Raw genomic sequence first — 19,689 nt, 5'->3', positions numbered from 1 at the left:
TAGCATTTATTTGCCATAGGATATGAGAATGATATATAAAAAAATTAACTAGGACCATGAGGCCACTGTTTGTCTGTGTCTGTTTGTCTTTTAATCATGTTTTCTGACTGGCTTGCCTGTTTGCAGGATGAAAGCCCTGAGTTTTGGGAAGGGAAAACCCTGCTATTTCTGTATAAGACCAACCAATTCACCTTCATCTGGAAACCATTCTAATGGTTCCTTGTATCCTAGACAGAATTCAATCATGGTCTTTCCGGCTAATTGAAAATTTCATATTGTCATCACAACTGAGTATGAAAGGTAAGGATGACAAATGGTGTGCTACAGGATTCTGTTCTGGAGTTGCTATTGATTAAATCATATGTTGATAATGCAGAGTTTGAAGGGAGATATTTAGTTGTTTGTAGATTTAAAAAAAAAAAAATAGAGAGCAAGAGAGAGATTCCTATGTAATGTTACCTAGGAGGATTAGAATATGTTAATGCAAGTTTCAAGTTTTACATTTTGACTAGAGGAGATAGAATACAGCAAGAATACCTTTACCTTCTGGTGTGCTGTTCCACCATATTATTGGAACAGCACTCCAATAATATGGTGTGAACAGCACACCAGAAGGTTAAAGAAGTGAGATTGTGATGTGGGATTATGACTGATAAAGGATTAACATTTAGACAATGGAATACTTTGCAACAGAAGGGGGTGGGGATTACCCAGAAGATTGCTGTCATGTTGAGGAGGACATTGATACGCACTCAGTAAGTTGGATGCCAACACATACAGTCCACCCTTTCACAAGATTCATAACTATGCCCAGTGACATTTATATCGTTATCACTTTTCTGTATACCTTAGCTGCACTTGCAAACATATTTTCAACATTGTCCTGCATTTGGTCTCATCCCAATAAATAATTTCTCAATGCTCATTGATCCCAGATCCATTCAGCTGCAGTTTATCCCTCTTATACAAGCCTATTTCTACTATCAAACTCACTCACTCCACACATACAAAACTTCACACTGATTTCTTGTACACAGCCATGTATTTTAAATTTCCAAGAAAACTTTGGAAAGGAATCATTTTTCAAGCTTTCAAATTAGAAATTTAATATTTTTAAGGAATTTCTTCAGTAACCATTATTTGTTTGAGCTATAATGAATATAAGATACCATGTATTATTATTATGTGACACCTCCAGGGAGTCCAAAAACTCATCAAGGGAGAATGTGCCAACACCATCAAACGATTGGTCCCCTTCTAACTACTAACCATGCTCAAACCTGCTTAACGTTTTGCGAGCCATTAGTAGCAGAGGCTCTACCAATCAACCAACCTTCGCTGGCATACATAATATATATTTTCATACATAATTCTGTATCACTGAATATCACTGAATTATGAATTTCAATTTTCAGTTATGATATCATGCTGTCATATAGTATAGTTCGCCCACCGATTAGAGATCCTTCAAGACTTCTGCGCATCTCAGAAAAAGGAGAATCCATTCTGATAATAGGGTAATCATTCCGTATTGTGGGGTGAGTTATTATTACCGGTCAGAAAATTAACTTCTCTTTTATGATTATTGTAGTTAACTATGTTGCTTGTATAATTGGAAAATTTTACCTATAAAGCATGTGATTTCGCGTGTTAGCGACCAATTCGGACGTCCTTCATTTCTTTCTCCTCTTCAGCATGAATCGACTATTCTTGGAAAGACACGAAGCAGGGACCTACAAATGGTGGGCGAACTATAAAGTAATATATGTTCTATATAAACATTGAAAATTAAATTATTTCTTAGCCTCAACCCATCACTCATTATTCTCCCCTTTTTATAGCATGATATAGATGTGAATTCTACTGAGATGCCTGTTGCATTAAGATGTACTATAGAGAAGATTGAGGATCATGGAATATACTTGCTGGGTAAAGTTACCTTAATTTTTGAATTTTTGGATATATGATGGCTGAAAGCTATTCACATTCCATTAGAATATATATATATTTGTTTTTTTTTTCCCCTTCCATTCTTATTTCTTATCAAGTTGTTTAGTATATTTACTTTTATTACACTTTTGATACTTTATTGGCCAGTATAGTGTGCAGTGTCTGTAATGTACCATGTGATTATTAGATGTATAAAAAGAAATTGGTTAAAAAAAAAAAACTGACTTTCTTCACCTTATACATGAGTAAGAGAATTTTAATGCTTCTTCTCACTCTTACTTTTTTTTTTCCTCATCAATGTTTTAAATGAAATTAAATGAACGGAATATCTAATCTTCAACAATAACATCTTCTACAAGTCAAAACGATAAACAAAGTTTCCAAAGCTAAACAAGTTGATTTATTTAAAGAATTATTTGTAATTGCAAAATAGTCTAGCTCCTTCTTCCCTTTAAGAAGTTAACAGGATGCAGTCATTTCTTTTTCTCTTCCATATACAAATATAAATAAGTATAGGTCTCAAGAGAAAGAAAGAAAATGTCACAGGATTAACTGAAAAACAAAAACTATTTCCTTTCTTTTACCCTTCTACTGAAGAGAAATGCATATATTAAATGCAAGGCTTCCTTTTTTTATTTTCTGCTCTTGAAAATTATCAGTTATTGGTATTTCTTGGATATTAACCCTTTCTGCCCTAGTGATTCAGTAGAGAAAATCCATATGACATAACTGATCTGATTTATTTCTTTTTACTCATATAACTCTTACAACATTGTTTTTGTTTATAGCAAGACTTAAAAATATGTTAAGAAGAAAAAAAAAAGACATCTTCATCTAGAAGATGCTAAGAAAGCTAAGTTTATACAACATGAATGTTTTTTCATATGTTTTCATCAACAATACACCAAAAGTGTTCAACAAACAAAATGTCTTCCTCACTTTGCAGTTTAAATGCTTAATTCTTCTAATTTTTGTTAGAATTAATTTAGATTTGTATTTACAGCATTTTTACTTTTTAGTATAAAACTCATTAAAAAAAGCCTTTTGTCTCCTAAAAACAAAAATCTTTTTCATGCTCTGTTACACTCTGCAGAGTATCTGTATTTTCTTGTTGCCCTTAAGAATTTTGTTCCTTTAAAAATTTTCAGTTTTTCAACTGTTTTACTTTTATTTGTATCTATTCCCATGATTGGAAGAGACTAGTGGCAAAACAAAACCTTAACTTTAATTCTAGCTGATATTACAGTTTCATATAGAATGTATAGTTTCATGTAAACAAGTACTGTGATATTCTTGAATATAACTTTTTTCTTTCCTTAAAAGTAAACAGTAAATCGTTTGTCAGAAAATTTCATTTTTTGCTTCTATTTAATGTTTCGCTTAGAGATATATATGGTTAAATAAAACTTGAATTTATTTAACAACTATGTCAGTGGTTACCTTCTTACCAAGACTTCAATATTACCGTGATTTTTCTATCAGAATGCAAAAATACATCCTTGTCAAATCCAATTAATAGTGATTTTGAGGCATGTGACTTTATTTCCTTCTTCCCTCATTTTAAAGTGAAATTTGATAATGCCTATTAAGTATCAAGTACACACATACACATACACACAAGGCCTATAGCAAATTAGTGCAGTGTGTAGGCAAAAGAAATAGAAAAGAGGAGTCTGTTCACATTTTCTTGAACAGCTGAATCTTTGGGGAAGGCAGAGTGGAGAAGATTGTTTCAAAGGACAGAAGTAGATGGAATGAAAGAGGAGTCAGTGAAGTTAGTTTGATGAGTTTCAAGATAGACTTAATGGTCCTTGTTTTAATGATTTTGGAGGAGAGTGGAAAGAATAATAATGGCCAATTCAGCAGAGCACTGTTCATGAAAGTATCTGTAGAAGAGGCACAAAGCAGAAATTGAGTATCTGTGATAGAGGGGGATCATTAATTAGCCAGATTGCCCTCTTCTGGATAGAATCGAGCAATGTTAGAGAGAATTTTAGTGCATAACCCCTTACCAGAGGAATATTTCCTGGCTGGTGGATTTGGACTTTGTATAGAGTTAGCAGCTGTGAAGTACACAAAGTGTTTTGGCAGCCTGCAGAAGCTATAGTTGAAATATGGTTGTCCCAGGAAAGATCAGAGGTGCAGGTCAGTCCAAGAAGAGAAATCTGATTGTGTTTGGATATCTCAGTATTACTGATGGTAAAGGGGAAGGATGTGAGCGATCAGATAGAACTGAGTTTTAGTGGCATTGAAGTTTTCAAGGTTGTCATTTCCCCACTGGGATATAGTTAGGAAATTAGAGTTCAGGTCCCTGGTCATGGTAAATCTTGAGGATTCTAATACTTCAGCACTACAAGATTTGTTGAATGAAAAGGAGGAATGGAGTGTACTGTTGTCAGCAAAGCTATAGATAGGATTGGAAGTCTGTGAGACCAGGTCATTTATATACAAGAGGAAGAGAGTGAGTTAAAGAACAGAACCCTAGAGTATTCCTGCATGGGTGGGGAAGTTAGAGGAGAGAGAACCATCCACCATGACACAGTGAGCAGCCAGTGAAAAAGTTGATCCAGTTGGAGAGTGAGGAAGGCAGTTTGGTGAGTGGGTCCCCTGTACCAAATCTGATCAAATGCCTTTAAAATGTTGAGGGCAACCACATGAGTTTCTCCAAATTTCTCCATGGCCTGAGTCCATAGGTGAGTGGTGAAAGCAAGATCAACTGTAGATTGTGAGTGGCAGAATCCATGCTGGTCACTGATTAGATTAGTTGATATGTTGATATTAGTGGCAGAATCCATGCTGGTCACTGATTAGTTGATATGTGTCTAGGTGGTTCAGGAGTTGGTTGTTGATGATCTTCACCATAATTTTTGAGAGAGCAATTAAACTACCGTTTAATTGCTCTCTCAAAAATTTTTTTGTTGACTTTTATCACATTTCTTTGGGATGGGCTGGATTTGGACCTGCTCCCATATTGTAGGGTAGGTGCCAGTTGAATAGGATAGATTGAAGAGGCGATACAGGATAGGTGGAATACCATCAGGACTAGATGCCTTGTTTGTGTTCAGGTTATTAAGAATTCTTTGGACTTCTTTTTGTAGGAAGACATGAAGGGAGCCGTTCTTTGTGGAGTGGAGGGAACTTTGTTCAGTTCATCAATGCAAGAATAGGAAGAGAAGAATGATCCCAGTAAGTTGGCCTTGTCTTTTGATGAGGTGACTACAGTACCATCAAGATGTGAGAGTGGTGGAAACCAGAGTGTGCAGAAGTTGTGCCCAATGGCCTTGGGCACAACTTCGTAAGACTTAAACTAGCAGTAAAGGTAAATGGTTGCCAGTTTAATGTGGCTAAGTGTAAGGTTTGGGAAGAAGAGATGATATGCTGAGTACTACACTGGTGTCCAAAACCTAAGGACAAACACTATTTCTGAAGATTACAATCACAAATTCAGATGAACCAGCTAGTGGCAATTTGTATAACTGATGATTTTGTGTAGAAAGTGGGTACACATTCAAATTTTTGAATTATATCATAGGGGGTCAAGTGGTAGCACTCAACAGGATAAAAAAAATGTGTGCTACAGACCTTTGGGCATATAGACCTACTTGTTGCAGACATGTTGCCACAGTTTGTCAAGATATCTGCATACCAGTGCTTGAATGGAACTGACTTGCAAGCTGTCCTGCCACGGTGCATCGATTACATTTTGCTGTTATAACCAAAAATATGTCTTCATGCTCCATTGAAGAGCAAGGTTGTCCTTTTAGCACATGTCTGGAACACATTTCATTTGTTTGAAACACTGCCCAGAGCCTGGATACAATGCTTGTGAGATTCCAAACTCTCTGGCAATAGCAGTAATTCTGTATCTTTTTTCAAGCTTTCCAATAATTCTTCCCTGGGTGAAATCATCTAGACCATAGGTTCCCAAAGTGGGCAGTACCACCCCCCAGTGGGTGCTGAAGCCTTCTAGGGGGGGTGGGGGGGTGGCTATAGTGGGATCAGAAGCATTTGGTGGCGTTCAGGTGATCTAGGGGTCGGTGACTCTTTATAGAAGAAATTAATAATATATATTTATATTAAAAAATTAATTATTTTCGTGATTTTGCGATTAGATAATCATTTAAAATTTAAATATTGCATTTTAATTTATCTTATGCCCATCTTACACAATCAATTTTTTTATCAATTTTCTATTTCAATTATTTAATCATTTGAAAATTTACCATGTCAGATTTTCTATGTCAATGAGAAAATAGAGCATGTATATATGCGTGTGTATAATAGGTTATGTTTACAGTAGCAAATATATTCGTTATATTTCATTTCAAAATATATATAAAATATATAAAACCACTTTTCTAATTGATTTGTACAAAAATAAATCCAATTTTATATAATTTAATATTATGAGTAAAAATAATAATGGCAAGAAAGAAATAAAATCTTAAATTTTAGTTAGCCTAGCTAGTATAACTTATATTGCTAACTAGAGGGAAAAACAAAGCAAATATTATTCGAAACTTATTATACTGTTTTCTGTGGTTATGTTTTGTAGGTTTGTTGTTTATATCTTGTGTAATTATTTTATTTATTAATTATTATATATAATTATTTGGACAATGTTGTGGTCGGACGTACAAAATGCGCTTGCGTGCAAAATAAAAAATTGAACGTGTCATACAGGATATTTTAATTTCTATTTTTTATATACTTAAAAAATGTATTCATTTTTTGCTATTGTACAAATTGATCGTGCCATACAGGCTTTCGTCTATCCACGCAGCAGACGAGTCTTAACTAGTAGTATGTCAGTCAACTATTACATAGGTAATTCACTCAATTCAACATGTTTTGACAGGAATATGGGTGCTTGCAGTGACTTGTTCAACACACGAGTATGATGGTATCGCAAACAAGTCAATGCATGCAAGCCAATTCAGACTAGATTTCAAATCTATAAATACCAGTGGTTTAGGAATAAGTTTTTCATTATTTTTTGTGTGCTTTGCCAACAATCATCAGTCGAAAGTGTGATAGATAAGTAAGTGGAGTCATACAAAGTGCAAATTAAATCTTTTATTTTGTGAATATTTTTGCAAATTTTATTACTTCATTATGTCTGAATATAAGAAGAAATGTCGACAGTACAGTATTGAGTATTTGAAATATGGTTTCATTCAGTCTCCTATGAAACAAATTATTACCCATATGCTTGATTTGCCAAAAAGTGTTTTCAAATGAAGCAATGAATCCTTCTAGGCTACAAGAGCATTAGACTAAAATGCATGCTGACAAAAAGGATAAAGATTTGTCCTATTTTCAAGTACTAGAAGAAAAATATTTTAAACGTCTAACTATATCTCTATGGATCACGTTATGAAGGAAAGTGGTATTAAACCTGATATCAAAATTGGAGATGTTAATGTCAGCTCTTTGCTTTATGCGGATGATGTTATACTTCTAAATAAATCTGCTACAAGTCTGCAAGATTCTCTGACTAAATTGAATAGCTGTTGTAATAGATATGGTATGAAGGTCAGCAATAAAAAGACAAAGACAATGAAAATAGGCAGAATCATTGAAAATGTCAACTGTGTTGCGAATGGAGAACCTGTGGAATAAGTAAAACATTTCAGCTACTTAGGCACAATTTTTAGTGAAGATGGTAAATTAAATATAGAAATAGACAACAGAATCAGCAAAGCTGGTATGGTGGGAAGTCAATTGAATAAATTCATATGGAATAAGAGAGAAATTAGTCGGAACACTAAATTAGCTGTATACAAGACAGTGTTCAAACCAGTTTTAACTTATGGACCTGAGAGCTGGGTCAGAAGTAAAACACTTGACCAAAGACTAGAGACCGCAGATATGAGAGTCCTGAGAAAGATTAGAGGCATGAACAGATGGCATCAATGACAATATCATATTAAAAATGAGGATATTAGGAAAGAACTTGACATTGTCAGCATCCAGGAATGCATTAACAGAGCTAATCTCAGGTGGTATGGTCACTTAAATAGAATGGGAGAGGAAAGATTAGCAAAACAAGTGTTCTCTGCCAGGTTGGCAGGAAAACGACCCAGAGGAAGACCAAGATGTAGGTGGATTGATACGGTACAAAGTGCCTTAGACGATAGAAATATAAGATCTGATAATGTTGGAGTCTTGACAAGTAACAGACTTATTTGGAGGAAAATTGTAGATAGGAAGTTAATAATGATGTAATTTTTTCATGTAGTACTGTCATATCCTGTACACCCCTTGAGGGTACATGGCAGGAATTTTATGATGATGATGATGAACTATATCAAAACTTTTTACATCGTCCACTAAACAAGATAATGACGGATTACAATCTTCTTATAATATTTCATTATTAATCGCAAAAGTGGGAAAACCACACACAATTGGTGAGGAATTAATCTTGCCAGCAGTAAAAGAAGTAATAAACACTGTGCTTCATAAGCCAGTGTCAGATATCATCAGGAAAATTCCTTTGAGCAATAATTCAGTGCAAAGAAGAATTGATGAAATGGCTGAAGATGTTGAAAAATCATTGTGCGATTATTTGAAGACATGCCAATTTTCCATTCAACTCGATGAATCAACTCACCCAAATAATGAACCACTACTCTTATCATATGTACGATTCATAAAAGAAGAAAAAGTTTGTCAAGAATTATTATTTGCTAAAAACTTGGAAGCGGATACAAAGGGAGAATGTATGTTTAATATCATGAATAAGTTTTTTCAAGAGAAAGACATTCCTATTCGCAATATTTTGTCTGCTGTTACTGATGGTGCTCCAGCAATGACAGGGCGCCACCAGGGTTTCATAGCGCATTTGAAATAAGCAGTACCAAATGTACTCGCTGTACATTGTGTTTTTCATCGTCAACATTTGGTTGCGAAAAATTTAAGTGAACGCCTGTCCACGTCGCTCCATTACGTTATTAGAGTAGTCAACAAGATTAGAAGCAATTCATTGAGTGACAGATTGTTTAGCCAACTAAATAAATGAAGATTTGTTTAGTTGGCTAAACAAATCGTTTGCTGCTTCACACAGAAGTTCGCTGGCTTTCAAAAGGTATTTGTCTGAATCGATTTTACAATTTGTTTGATTCAGTACTAGAGTTCGTAGAAAACAGAAACAACGGATTGCAGGCCAACTTGATTACATCCAAAAATGACATCACTTATTTGACAGACCTCTATAAAATATTTAATGAAGTCAATCTACAACTACAAGGTGATGAATTGAATTAAAACAAAAAACGTTATTGCTGCTTTTGTAGGGAAACTTCTTCTGTTCAAGCAGAATATGGGCTGAGTGGAATATAGCCACTTTTCAAATTTATCAGCAGTGTCTCTCAAAAAGGAAGATTTACTTACATACTGCCAACACTTGGAGGTTCTCCATGCTGATTTCAATGAGCGATTCAAGGATATTTTAAACATGAATATACCAAATTGGGTTCTAGATCCTTTCTTACGTCTAAGCACAGCAGGCTCATCAAATTTAGAAGTGGAACTCATAGAACTCACAACAAATGAAGAATTAAAATTAAATTCAAAACTGGATACCAAGAGTTCTGGCATCAAAAATCAATACCGACACTGTACCCTGGATTATTGGAAATGCAAAAATTTTTAATTGCATTTCCATCATCTTATTTGGCTGAGCGTGGGTTTAGTGCTGTAGTGAATTTACCATCTAAGAAAAGGAACCGATTGCATATAACTGAGCGTGGCGATTTACGACTATTTTTAACGAAAGTTGAACCCGATATTAACAAACTTTTAAAAATGCACCAGGCTCATCCTTCACATTAATTTATTTTTTCTTTATATTTTTACTTTATAAGTTAGAAATAAACAATTTTGTAATATATTTAATTGTGTTTTAATTATTACAATAAGATTCTTATTAATGCAATGCAATCTCTTAATTGTATTCCACATTTTCATATTTAAACCATTGTATGAAACTGTACATAATGTTATTCGAGCATACATTTTACAATCTTTACATGTGGGCTACGTTTCACCAGAATCGGTATAGCAATAACTGTGTTCAAGATGAAGCACATATTGGCCACTTCTTTTTAAAAATTTAACGGCATAAGCAGTAATGTATCATTAGTTGCTATTTACATCAAAAATATCAAATGGTTTTAACATGGAAAACTGTTATAATGGGGGGGCATTACAAAATGTATGTCTTGCAAAGTGGGCGGTGGCCCGAAAAAGTTTGAGAACCTATGATCTAGATCAGTGGTTGCCAAAGTGGTCGATATCGACCCCCAGGGGTCGATAAAAAAAAAAATATAAGACATCATTGTATGGGTAATATTTAATTCGGTTAACTTTGATTGCCTCCATCCTGAATGACAATGCATTTAAAAGTGAATCGTGGGAACAGTGACATGAATAGGACCTGTAAGATGGAGCGAGGTCATGAAAATAGTTATGGAGGCCAATCAAGCGGGCTAGAATGACGTATTTACCAATAAACGGAGGTTGCTGGTTCCCACCTGGCCGGTGCACCGGGAATTAGATTGAATACGTGTAAGTATGAGTAAATAAGAACCGTTCACGTGTTGATCCCAGTCTCATTTTTGCGCATTGACATACAAGTAAGTGTTAATGTTCTAAAATTCATCAACATACATATTATAATCCAATCGTTATCCCTCATGAACTAAACTTTTCTATGTTGAAGAGTTCAGCACGACTGCTAGTAATACCAGTGATATCAATACCAGTAGTTTATTAATATCACCAGTAATACCAGTGATATCACTAGTAATATCAGTGGTATTACCAGTGATATCACTAGTGATAGTAATAGTAGTAGTAAAAGTAATATAATAATATATACTATATTATACATACAATAAACACTGTAATAACTATAAAATAAACAATCTAAAAACTCATATAAACGTATTTTTTGCTTGTCCTATTATAATTACGTAATAGTAAAATAGAGGGGGTCAATAAAAAGTCAAGAAACTCTTGAAGGGGTTGACGGTCAAAGAAGTTTGGTGACCCCTGATCTAGACGATGTCTTTGAGACACTACCTTTCATGGAATAGATGGTGGAGATAGTATGCATAAGCAAATAGACGCAATGAGTGGAAGGAGGGTAATTATTATGTTGGATTTCAACTATGGTAACATTGATTGGAAGGAGGAGAGGACACATGGCAGGACGGAATTGGATTTTATGCAGTCATTAAGGGATAACTACCTGAGACAGCATGTAATGGAATATACTTCATATTCCAATATACTTCAGGGTTCAACAGTGCTTGACCTTGTAATTGCATCTGAGAGTTTGACTGTATTGAATATGACTACGTTGCCACAGATTGGTGAGAGTGATCATAAGGTCTTGACCTGGGAGGTGGCTAAATGCGTGGAATTTTCAATTAAGACAGGGTACACGTGGAATTACCGAGCTGGTAAGTATGGCAAGCTTAGGAAATTGCTTGGTTCAGTGCCATGGCATGTAAAACTGCAAGGGCTGGAGGTTGATAGTGCATAGGAAGGGTAAAGGAGCATTTGAAGGAGGTAATGGCTGACTGTATACCTAGAACCTGGACAGTAAATTAAGTAGGGATTAAATGGATGAATAACACCATTAAGCTTGAGCTGCAAAAAAAAAACAATTGGGGAGGGAATTTAAGGAGAAAGGTGACCTGCAAGCACACGAACAGTATAAAGCACAGGCCAGAAGGGTAACGAGTGTGGTAAGAAAAGCAAAAGCGGATTATGAAAGGAAATTTCCATGCAAGCTAAAGAGAATCTCAAACGTTTTTTCAATATGCTGCAAGTAAAAGAAAAATGTATACAGCAGAATGATTTTAAGGAATGCTGATGGCTAGGAGGAACTAAATCAGTTGATATAGTGGAATTACTGAGCGTGCACTTTGCAAGTGCAAGAGCATATCATCCAGGTGGTGATATTGTAGGAATGAAGGAACCAATAGCTTATATGGGAATTGAGGTGAACAAAATGGAGGTGAATAGTATATTACAAAATCTTAATGTGAATACATCTGTCGAATTGGATGGTATACCAGCTCAGGTCTTACTTGAAGCGGTTAAAGAATTCTCAAGTGCCTTTGACCATTTTGTTTAATTTGGGTCTTGGGTCTGGGTTAGTCCCGAGGGGGTGGAAAGAGGGGAAAACAGTTCCACTGCATAAAGGAGGTTCAAAGACTGCTGTTGCAAATTACTGTCCAATCAGCATATCAGGAGTCATTGTCAAGGTTTTGGAGAAAGTAGTCAAGAGAAAAATACAGGAATATATAGATGAAAATGGGATACTGTATGGGGGGACAGCATGGTTTTGTGACGGTAAATCATGCCTCAGTAACTTGCTCACATTTTATAACACAGTGATGGCTGAACTGGATAAGGGTAATGGCTTTACAGTGATATTGCTGGACCTTGCTAAGGCTTTAGATAAAATACCACATGGAATTCTAATCAGTAAACTGCGGCATATGGGGATGGATATAGGGCTGGTGAGATGAATAGGAGGGTGGTTGGAGAGATATAAGAGATTAGTTTATTTAGGAGTAGAATCCAAAAAACAGCCTGTGTCTAGTGGTGTGCTGCACGAGTTCTGTTCTTGGATCACTACTATTTAATTTGTTCATTAACGATATAGGAAAGGATCTGAGAGGAACTGTTCATTTGTTTGCTGATGATGCAAAGTTGGGTAGAGTGATAGTGAATGCACATGATGTCAAAATTTTGCAGGATGACTTGGATTGATTGGAGGACTCGGCCAAGGAGATTAACAGCAGTATACCACATTGGTGGAACTGTACTCCAGGAGATTGACGAGACCAGGGATTTGGGAGTGTTGGTGGATAGGGAGATGAAGTTTAGGGGGGGCACATTGCAAAAGTAGATAAATCAGCTCATCAAATCACTTGGTTTCTGAAGAATACTTTGACAAGCAGAGACAAGCAAGTTATTGTTCCTCTTTATCGAGCCATGATAAGACTCCATCTTGACTACTGTGCCCAGATTTGGTCGCCTGGGTTTCTTCTAGATGGGGAGGAGGTGAATAGGATCCAGAGGCGAGTGACCAAGATGATAGCAGGTCTATGGAATGAACCTTACGAGAACAGGTTGAAGATTTGTGGGTTGCAGAAATTGGTTGATAGGTGGAAAAGGGGTGATATGATTGAGACATTCAAATTACTGAAGTTTCTATAAAAATAATTCAGAGGATATTTTTGAGAATTGTCCTCCCATCACCAGTCCTGCTGATGGGAGGACTAGAGGGCCATCCATGGAAGCTGGGCAAGAGTGTGGTTAGCAAGGGTGTTAGAACTAGATTTTTTACTTGGAGAGTAGTGAATGAGTGGAATGAGCTGCCGGAGTCTGTTGTGGGTGCCATGACTGCGAATGAGTTCAAGGCAAAGTATGATAGATACTCTGTGGATGTTGAATAGTTGTCCTTGACATGATGTTTAGGGCCTCCCTCGATGAGTCTAGGGACTCCTTGGAGTTGCCCATAATAATAATTTGATAATGCTGATGATTTTTTGAGAGGTGTGATGAGCAGACTTTTGATGAATGTATCTGCTAGTAAAGGTAGGTTTTCGATAGACACTTATAGACAAAGTACCAGAGGATGTGCGTGTAAACAGGATGTCCAAGAATGGTAAGCTACCAGAATTTTCTTTTTCCATGGTAAACTGAATGTGTGGGTGAAGAAGGCTATTTAACTGTTGTAGAAATGTGGTAAGATCCTCTTCAGCATGTGGCCAAATAGCAAAGACATCATCGACATAACAAAACCAAAGAGAGGGTTACGGATGAATGGATGAAAACAATTTGTCTTCCAGATGTTTCAAAAAATAGTTTGCCAAAGGTGGAGACAGAAGGATACCCATGACAGTACCTTCAACTTGTTTATAGATCTTGTTTCTCCAGCTGAAATATCTTGAATGTATGACAAATTCAAAAATCTTTGCAATATCCGGAGAGTAATCATCATATAATAAATTGACAGTGTCAGCTAATGGAATATTGGTAAAAAGGGAAACAATATCAAAACTAACTAACAAGTCACTCTTTGATTTGAACATCTTTGAATTTTTCAAGAAAATGTGTCAAATTTTTGATGAATGATCTAGAATGTCCAGTAAGGGTAGTTAATGAACGTGACAAAAATTTAGAAATTCGATAAGCGTGAGAGTTAATACAATTCATGATGGGTCTTACTGGATAACCTTCTTTATGGATTTCTGGGAGGCCAGGCCATATAAGCAAGGAGTTCTTCCAAAATGAGTCCGCAGTTTATCCACGGAATTTTGATCCCAACAGATAATTTCATCAAGCAACTTATTTATTTTTTTAATTTGCGAATTTTAGGATTATGATCGATTTCTTGATAGGTGGAGGTATCTTGTAAAAGGCTGGTTATTTTTCTCTCATAGTCAGTCTTATCCATGATCACTACAGCTTTTCCTTTATCAGATTTTGAAATAGATATTTTATTATTTTTTCTTAATGAAGTTAGCGCATAGATTTCAGCACTCGATAAATTACATGGTGGTAACTTGCTTTTGAAAAGTGAAGCAGCAACTTCAAATCGTAGTTTATTAGCATCTTCGCTAGAAAGTCCTGACAGATTATGTTCGATATTATGCAAAAAATCAAGATAAGGAATGAGTTTAGGTATTACGACAAAATCAAGGCCTTTAGCTAATGCACTAGTTTCAGCATAAAGGGTGTCCAGAAATATTAACAATCCATTTATTTGTAGGAGTGCTATCAGAGGTAACGTTTTTCTTTTGTTTATGGTATAACGATTCATATTTTTGCATAAGTTTGCACAAATGTTTTTCATAGGAATGGGCTAACGATTGTTTAGCATTGACACTAATCATAATATCCAGTAGGATAAAGCTTGTCTGCTCCACAGATGCAGGTTTAAATATGAACGCCTTTTTAAAGAAAGTTGCAAAGCCCTTTTGCATCGACTGAATTTGAATCGAAATGACTGTCTCTCTCTCCCAAAACTTTGGGAGATACTTATCTTATGCAACCATCAATGAAATAATTATCTTTAAAGTATTATTTAATTAATCTTCTGGCATGCGGCAACAATTTAATTGGTGATCCACCGACTGTTCTGTACTTTGTATTCCATTCCTTTAACTGTTTGTTCTACACTGATGATGATGTACTGTTACTTTCAGTACAAAATATTTGTACTTTTAATTCATTCAAGTTATTACTGTTGGTGTTAAGTGATTAAGATTGATGTAGGCAAATTACCGACCGATCAGCATATCAGGTCATAGTCAAGATACTGGAGAAATTGGTCAAGAGCAAAATAGAGGAATGGATAGACAGAAATGGGATACTTTATGGGAGGGGACAACATGGTTTTTTGAAGGGTAGGTCTTGCATCAGTAACTTGCTCATGTTTTATGAGGGACATCCAGAAAGTAAGTTCTGATGTGCTGTCAGAGAAACAAAAATATACTTACAAAAAAATTTTATTGGAAATTAAAGTAGACATATTTCACTACTTTTCTACATAATTTCTACCATTGTTCAGGCACTTATCATAATGGGGCACCAAGAGTTGTCCCTTCTTTGTAGAAGATTGCCGCCTGTGATGCAAACCACATATTGACTGCTACTTTGACCTTGTCATCATCATCTTGAAACTGCCAGCCGCCAAGGAAAGATTTCAGATGTTTGAACAGATAAAAGTCGCTTGGCACGAGGTCAGGACTATATGGGGTTGATGGAATTGTTCCCAGCTGAAGATGGCAAGAAGTTGTTGTGTTATGCCAGCTGTGTGTGTGGGTGAACATATCATGAATCAAAACAATGCCCCTGGTAAGCATTACACATTGTTTATTCTGGATTGCATGACACAGTTTCTTAAAGGTTTGGCAGTACATGCTTACGTTGATTGTGGAGCCTTGGCCCAAGAAGTCTACCAGCAAAATTCCTGTGCATTGTCCCAAAACAGTGCACATGATTTTCTGAGTGGAAACCGTTGTCTTCAATTTCGTCTTGACTGGTGATGAGGTGTGCCGTCTCCACTCCATGGATTGTTGTTTGGATTCAGGGGTTGCGTGTGACACCCAAGTCTCGTCTCCAGTGACAAGTCTGCTCAGGAAACTACCGCCATCCTCATGGTAGCATGTCAAGAATTCCAACGCGCTGCCTAGCTGATTCATTTTGTGTTGTTCTGTATGCAACTTCGGCATCAACGTGCACACAATTTCTGATAATTCAGTTTCTCCGACACAATTTCATGAAGACACGAACATGAAACTTCTGAAAATTGCAGCAAGAGTGATGTCTTAGGGAATCCCCTATTCTGCCGAATCTTCTCTTCAACTGAATGCACCAAATCGTCAGTCACTAAAGATGGTCCACAGCTCCTTCATCATTGTGCACACCTGTCCTTCCTTCATTAAAAAGTCTTACCCATCTTTGTACCATTGAATCATTCGTTGCATGTTCTCCATAAACCTCAATAATTTGATGAATTTCAGCTGCTTTAACATTCCTCGCATTCAAGACACGGATAACTGACCTAATATCACATGCGACGGGCGATTTGATTTTTTTAGACATTATAAACACACACTAAGAAGCATACTTACTGTGAGAATGTCTGAAAATGGCACCAGAGCCTTGCTAAGGAATCAACAAACTCAGCACACATGCACACCATTGCAATCACAGTGCTGCAGTGAAAATATTTAAAAACAGAACTTACTTTCTGGACGTCCCTCGTATAATAGTGACAGCTGAGTCAGATAAATGTTTACAGTGCAGTGATACTGCATGAAATTCTAATCAGTAAATTGCAGTACATGGGAATGGATATAAAGTTGAAGTGGATAAAAGGATGGTTGATGGGGGAGAGAGAGATCAGAGAGTAGTTTATTTGGGAGTAGAGTCCAGTAGAAGGCCTATACTGATAGTGTGCCACAAGGTTCTGTTCTTGAGCCACTGCTATTTAATTTGTTCATTACCAATATAGGAAAGGATCTGATAGGAACTATTTAGTTGTTTGCCAGTGATGCAAAATTGGGTAGAGCAATAGTTAATACATAGGTTAAAATTTTGCAGGATGATTTGGATAGACTGGTAGTCTGGGCAAAGACAAATGGATGTCAGTTTAATGTGGCAGAGTGTAAGGTTATGCATTTTGGGGTGAAAAGATAGCTGTGTACCACATTGATGGAACTGTACTTTAGGAAATTGCTGAAGCCAGGGATTTGGGGGTGTTAGCAGATAAGGAGTTAAAGTTTACAGAGCATATTGCAAAAGTGCTAAATCAGCTCATCAGATTACTTGGTTATTGAAGACTACCTTGACAAGCAGAGACAAGCAGGTTATTATACCTCTTTATAGAGCTTTGGTAAGACCCCATCTTGACTACTATATGCAGATCTGTCACCAGGGTTTATGGGTGATGAGGTGGAGAGGATCCCAAGGGAAGTGATCAAGATGGTAGCAGGTTTATGGAATGAACCTTATGATGGCAGATTGAAGATTTGTGGCTAACAGAAATGGGTTGACAGGCAAAATAAGGGATGATATGATTGATACATCCAAATTATTGAAGGGTTTTTACATATTAACACAGGAGAAATTTTTCAGAACAGGTCTGGCAGTGGGAGAACTTAGGATCAACCTTGGAAACCGAACAAGAGTGTAGTTAGCAGGGGTGTCAGGACTAGATTTTTGCTTAGAGAGTGGTGAATAAGTGGAATAATTGCCAAAGTCGTTGTGGGTGCCATGACTGTGAATGGGTTCAAAGCAAGGTATGATAGATGCTGCATGAATATTGAATAGTGTTTGACATGATGTCCAGGCCTCCTTTGATGAGTCTAAGGACTCCATGGAGTAGCTAATAATAATAATAATATCCTTGTCAAGAATTTGTATCTTTGTTTAATCCTTTTTCCAAGTGTGCAAAGATACTTCGTGGTCAAACAAAGTATGCCCATGAAGAATCTTCATGGCTAGGCTACTTGTATATAGAGACTGATGACTTCACATCTGTTGCCTTAGCATCCCATAATGCAAAGCCCACTTCCTTTCAGAAGTATATAATACTGTCATTATGGAGGGTCACCGCCCAGACTGTTTTGGTTTTGACCTTTATTGAAGTCTCATCAGTGGGAGTCGTACCCAGGAAGGTACGAGGGTCTAGATAACAAACCTCTCCTCAATGCCTTATATTATCTGAAAGAAAGTGTATTTTGAATTATGGGATATTAAGGCAGTTGGTGTAAAGTCATCAGCCTCTATATACAAGTAGCCTATGAAGATACTTCACAACTTTGAAGGATTAAACAAGAATTTCTTGGTATATTTTTTTTATATTTATATTTTTTATCAAGTATATATTTTTTAAATTTCAATTTATTAATATTTTTTATAAAGGTATTTTTTCTGGGAAAACTCCCATGTTACCCCTCTTAAAAACTTATTTTTGCGGCTATTTTGTCTGCTTCTGTTTAGGAGTGCCCCTTTTTTAATGTCATTGGCTTTTTTCTCAAGAATTCTTAGGGCATTGCACATGTATTTTTAGAGACAAATATATGTAGCATAATAGAAGTAAATTCGCACATACCTTTTCTTGGATGTTGTTGCCTGTCTTCTTTCTGCAGTGTGCATACTCATACTGTTATGGTGTTGAAAGGGGGAGTGGGGAGGGGCAATGTGGGAGAATTAATTTGAAAAATTTTGAAAAAACTGGGTTTTTTATATATAATATATACATATATTATATTTAAGGGTGGGCAGAGTGCTTTTTTTGTAGGGTGGGAAAAGATGAAAAAGGGTACTGAAATTAGAAACTGTTTTTTTAGAGCCATGGGAAGGTTTATGGTTTATTATTATTATTTTTTGTATATCTGCAATAACAGTGTCAAAGATCTTCATCTGCTCCCTCATATATAATTACAATTTTTTTTTTTTTTAAAAAAAATCAGAAATGCATAGTTCTGTCCATAAAGTTCCAGGTGAGGCATTTGTTTTATTTTTTTAATAAAATATTATTCAGAATATATTTCTTTGTTCTTGTTATATAAGTTCAATTTCTTCTAAATATTTAATTAATGTATTTTTTTCCCCCTTATATTAGAGAATGGCTTATTCATGTGTATTTGGATTGGAATGTCTGCAAGTCCTGAGTGGATACAAGATGTATTCGGTGTACAGTCAGCTGTTCGGATTGATGTAGATAAGGTATACATATTGCAGGTTTATTTAAGATTGCATCATATATGATATGACGTTGTTTTAAATATATCTGCAATTATTTCTTTTTGAATATAATTTTTCCAGTAATCTGCAGTGCATATGTCATGCACCCTTGCGTATCTGATCACATATGCTGGAATATGCAGAATATATCTCAAGTATGTAATTTTAAATAGTCTCAAATAATATTTCAAGACTATTCAGTCACCATTAAACAAGCAAAAAATCAACCAATACCATTGCTAACCACACTATTATACAGTTTCCTGTGTGTCAGTTTTATATAAAAATCCCTTGAGTAACTTATGTTTTCTATCATACCCTGTCTTTTCTGCTTATCAGTCAAACTTTGCAATCCACAAACTATCATTCTGTTCTCAGAAGGAGAATTCCACAAATTCACCATTTACAGGGTGTTCGGGATAAATTTGACATATTTATAATTAATTATATTTT

The 19,689-nt window shown here is 35.9% G+C and overlaps 1 protein-coding gene across 1 annotated transcript in view; it reads left to right on the top strand.

Annotated features, from left to right (window-relative positions):
* Nucleotides 1–19,689, top strand: part of Sec24CD (COPII coat complex component secretory 24CD) — a 400,801-nt gene that overhangs the window by 339,530 nt on the left and 41,582 nt on the right. The window contains exons 19-20 of the mRNA XM_090409481.1: nt 1,842–1,929; nt 19,115–19,218. Of these exons, the coding sequence (XP_090265607.1) occupies nt 1,842–1,929; nt 19,115–19,218 (192 nt within the window). The remainder of the gene's footprint in view (nt 1–1,841; nt 1,930–19,114; nt 19,219–19,689) is intronic.

Source organism: Typopeltis vanoorti, chromosome 19 (assembly GCF_054136105.1).
Source record: "Typopeltis vanoorti isolate ZY-2024b chromosome 19, IOZ_Tvanoo_1.0, whole genome shotgun sequence".
In the NCBI taxonomy this organism is placed as follows: domain Eukaryota; kingdom Metazoa; phylum Arthropoda; class Arachnida; order Uropygi; family Thelyphonidae; genus Typopeltis; species Typopeltis vanoorti.
The sequence above is the reverse complement of the archived record's forward strand: the minus strand, read 5'-3'. Positions and strand labels throughout refer to the sequence as shown.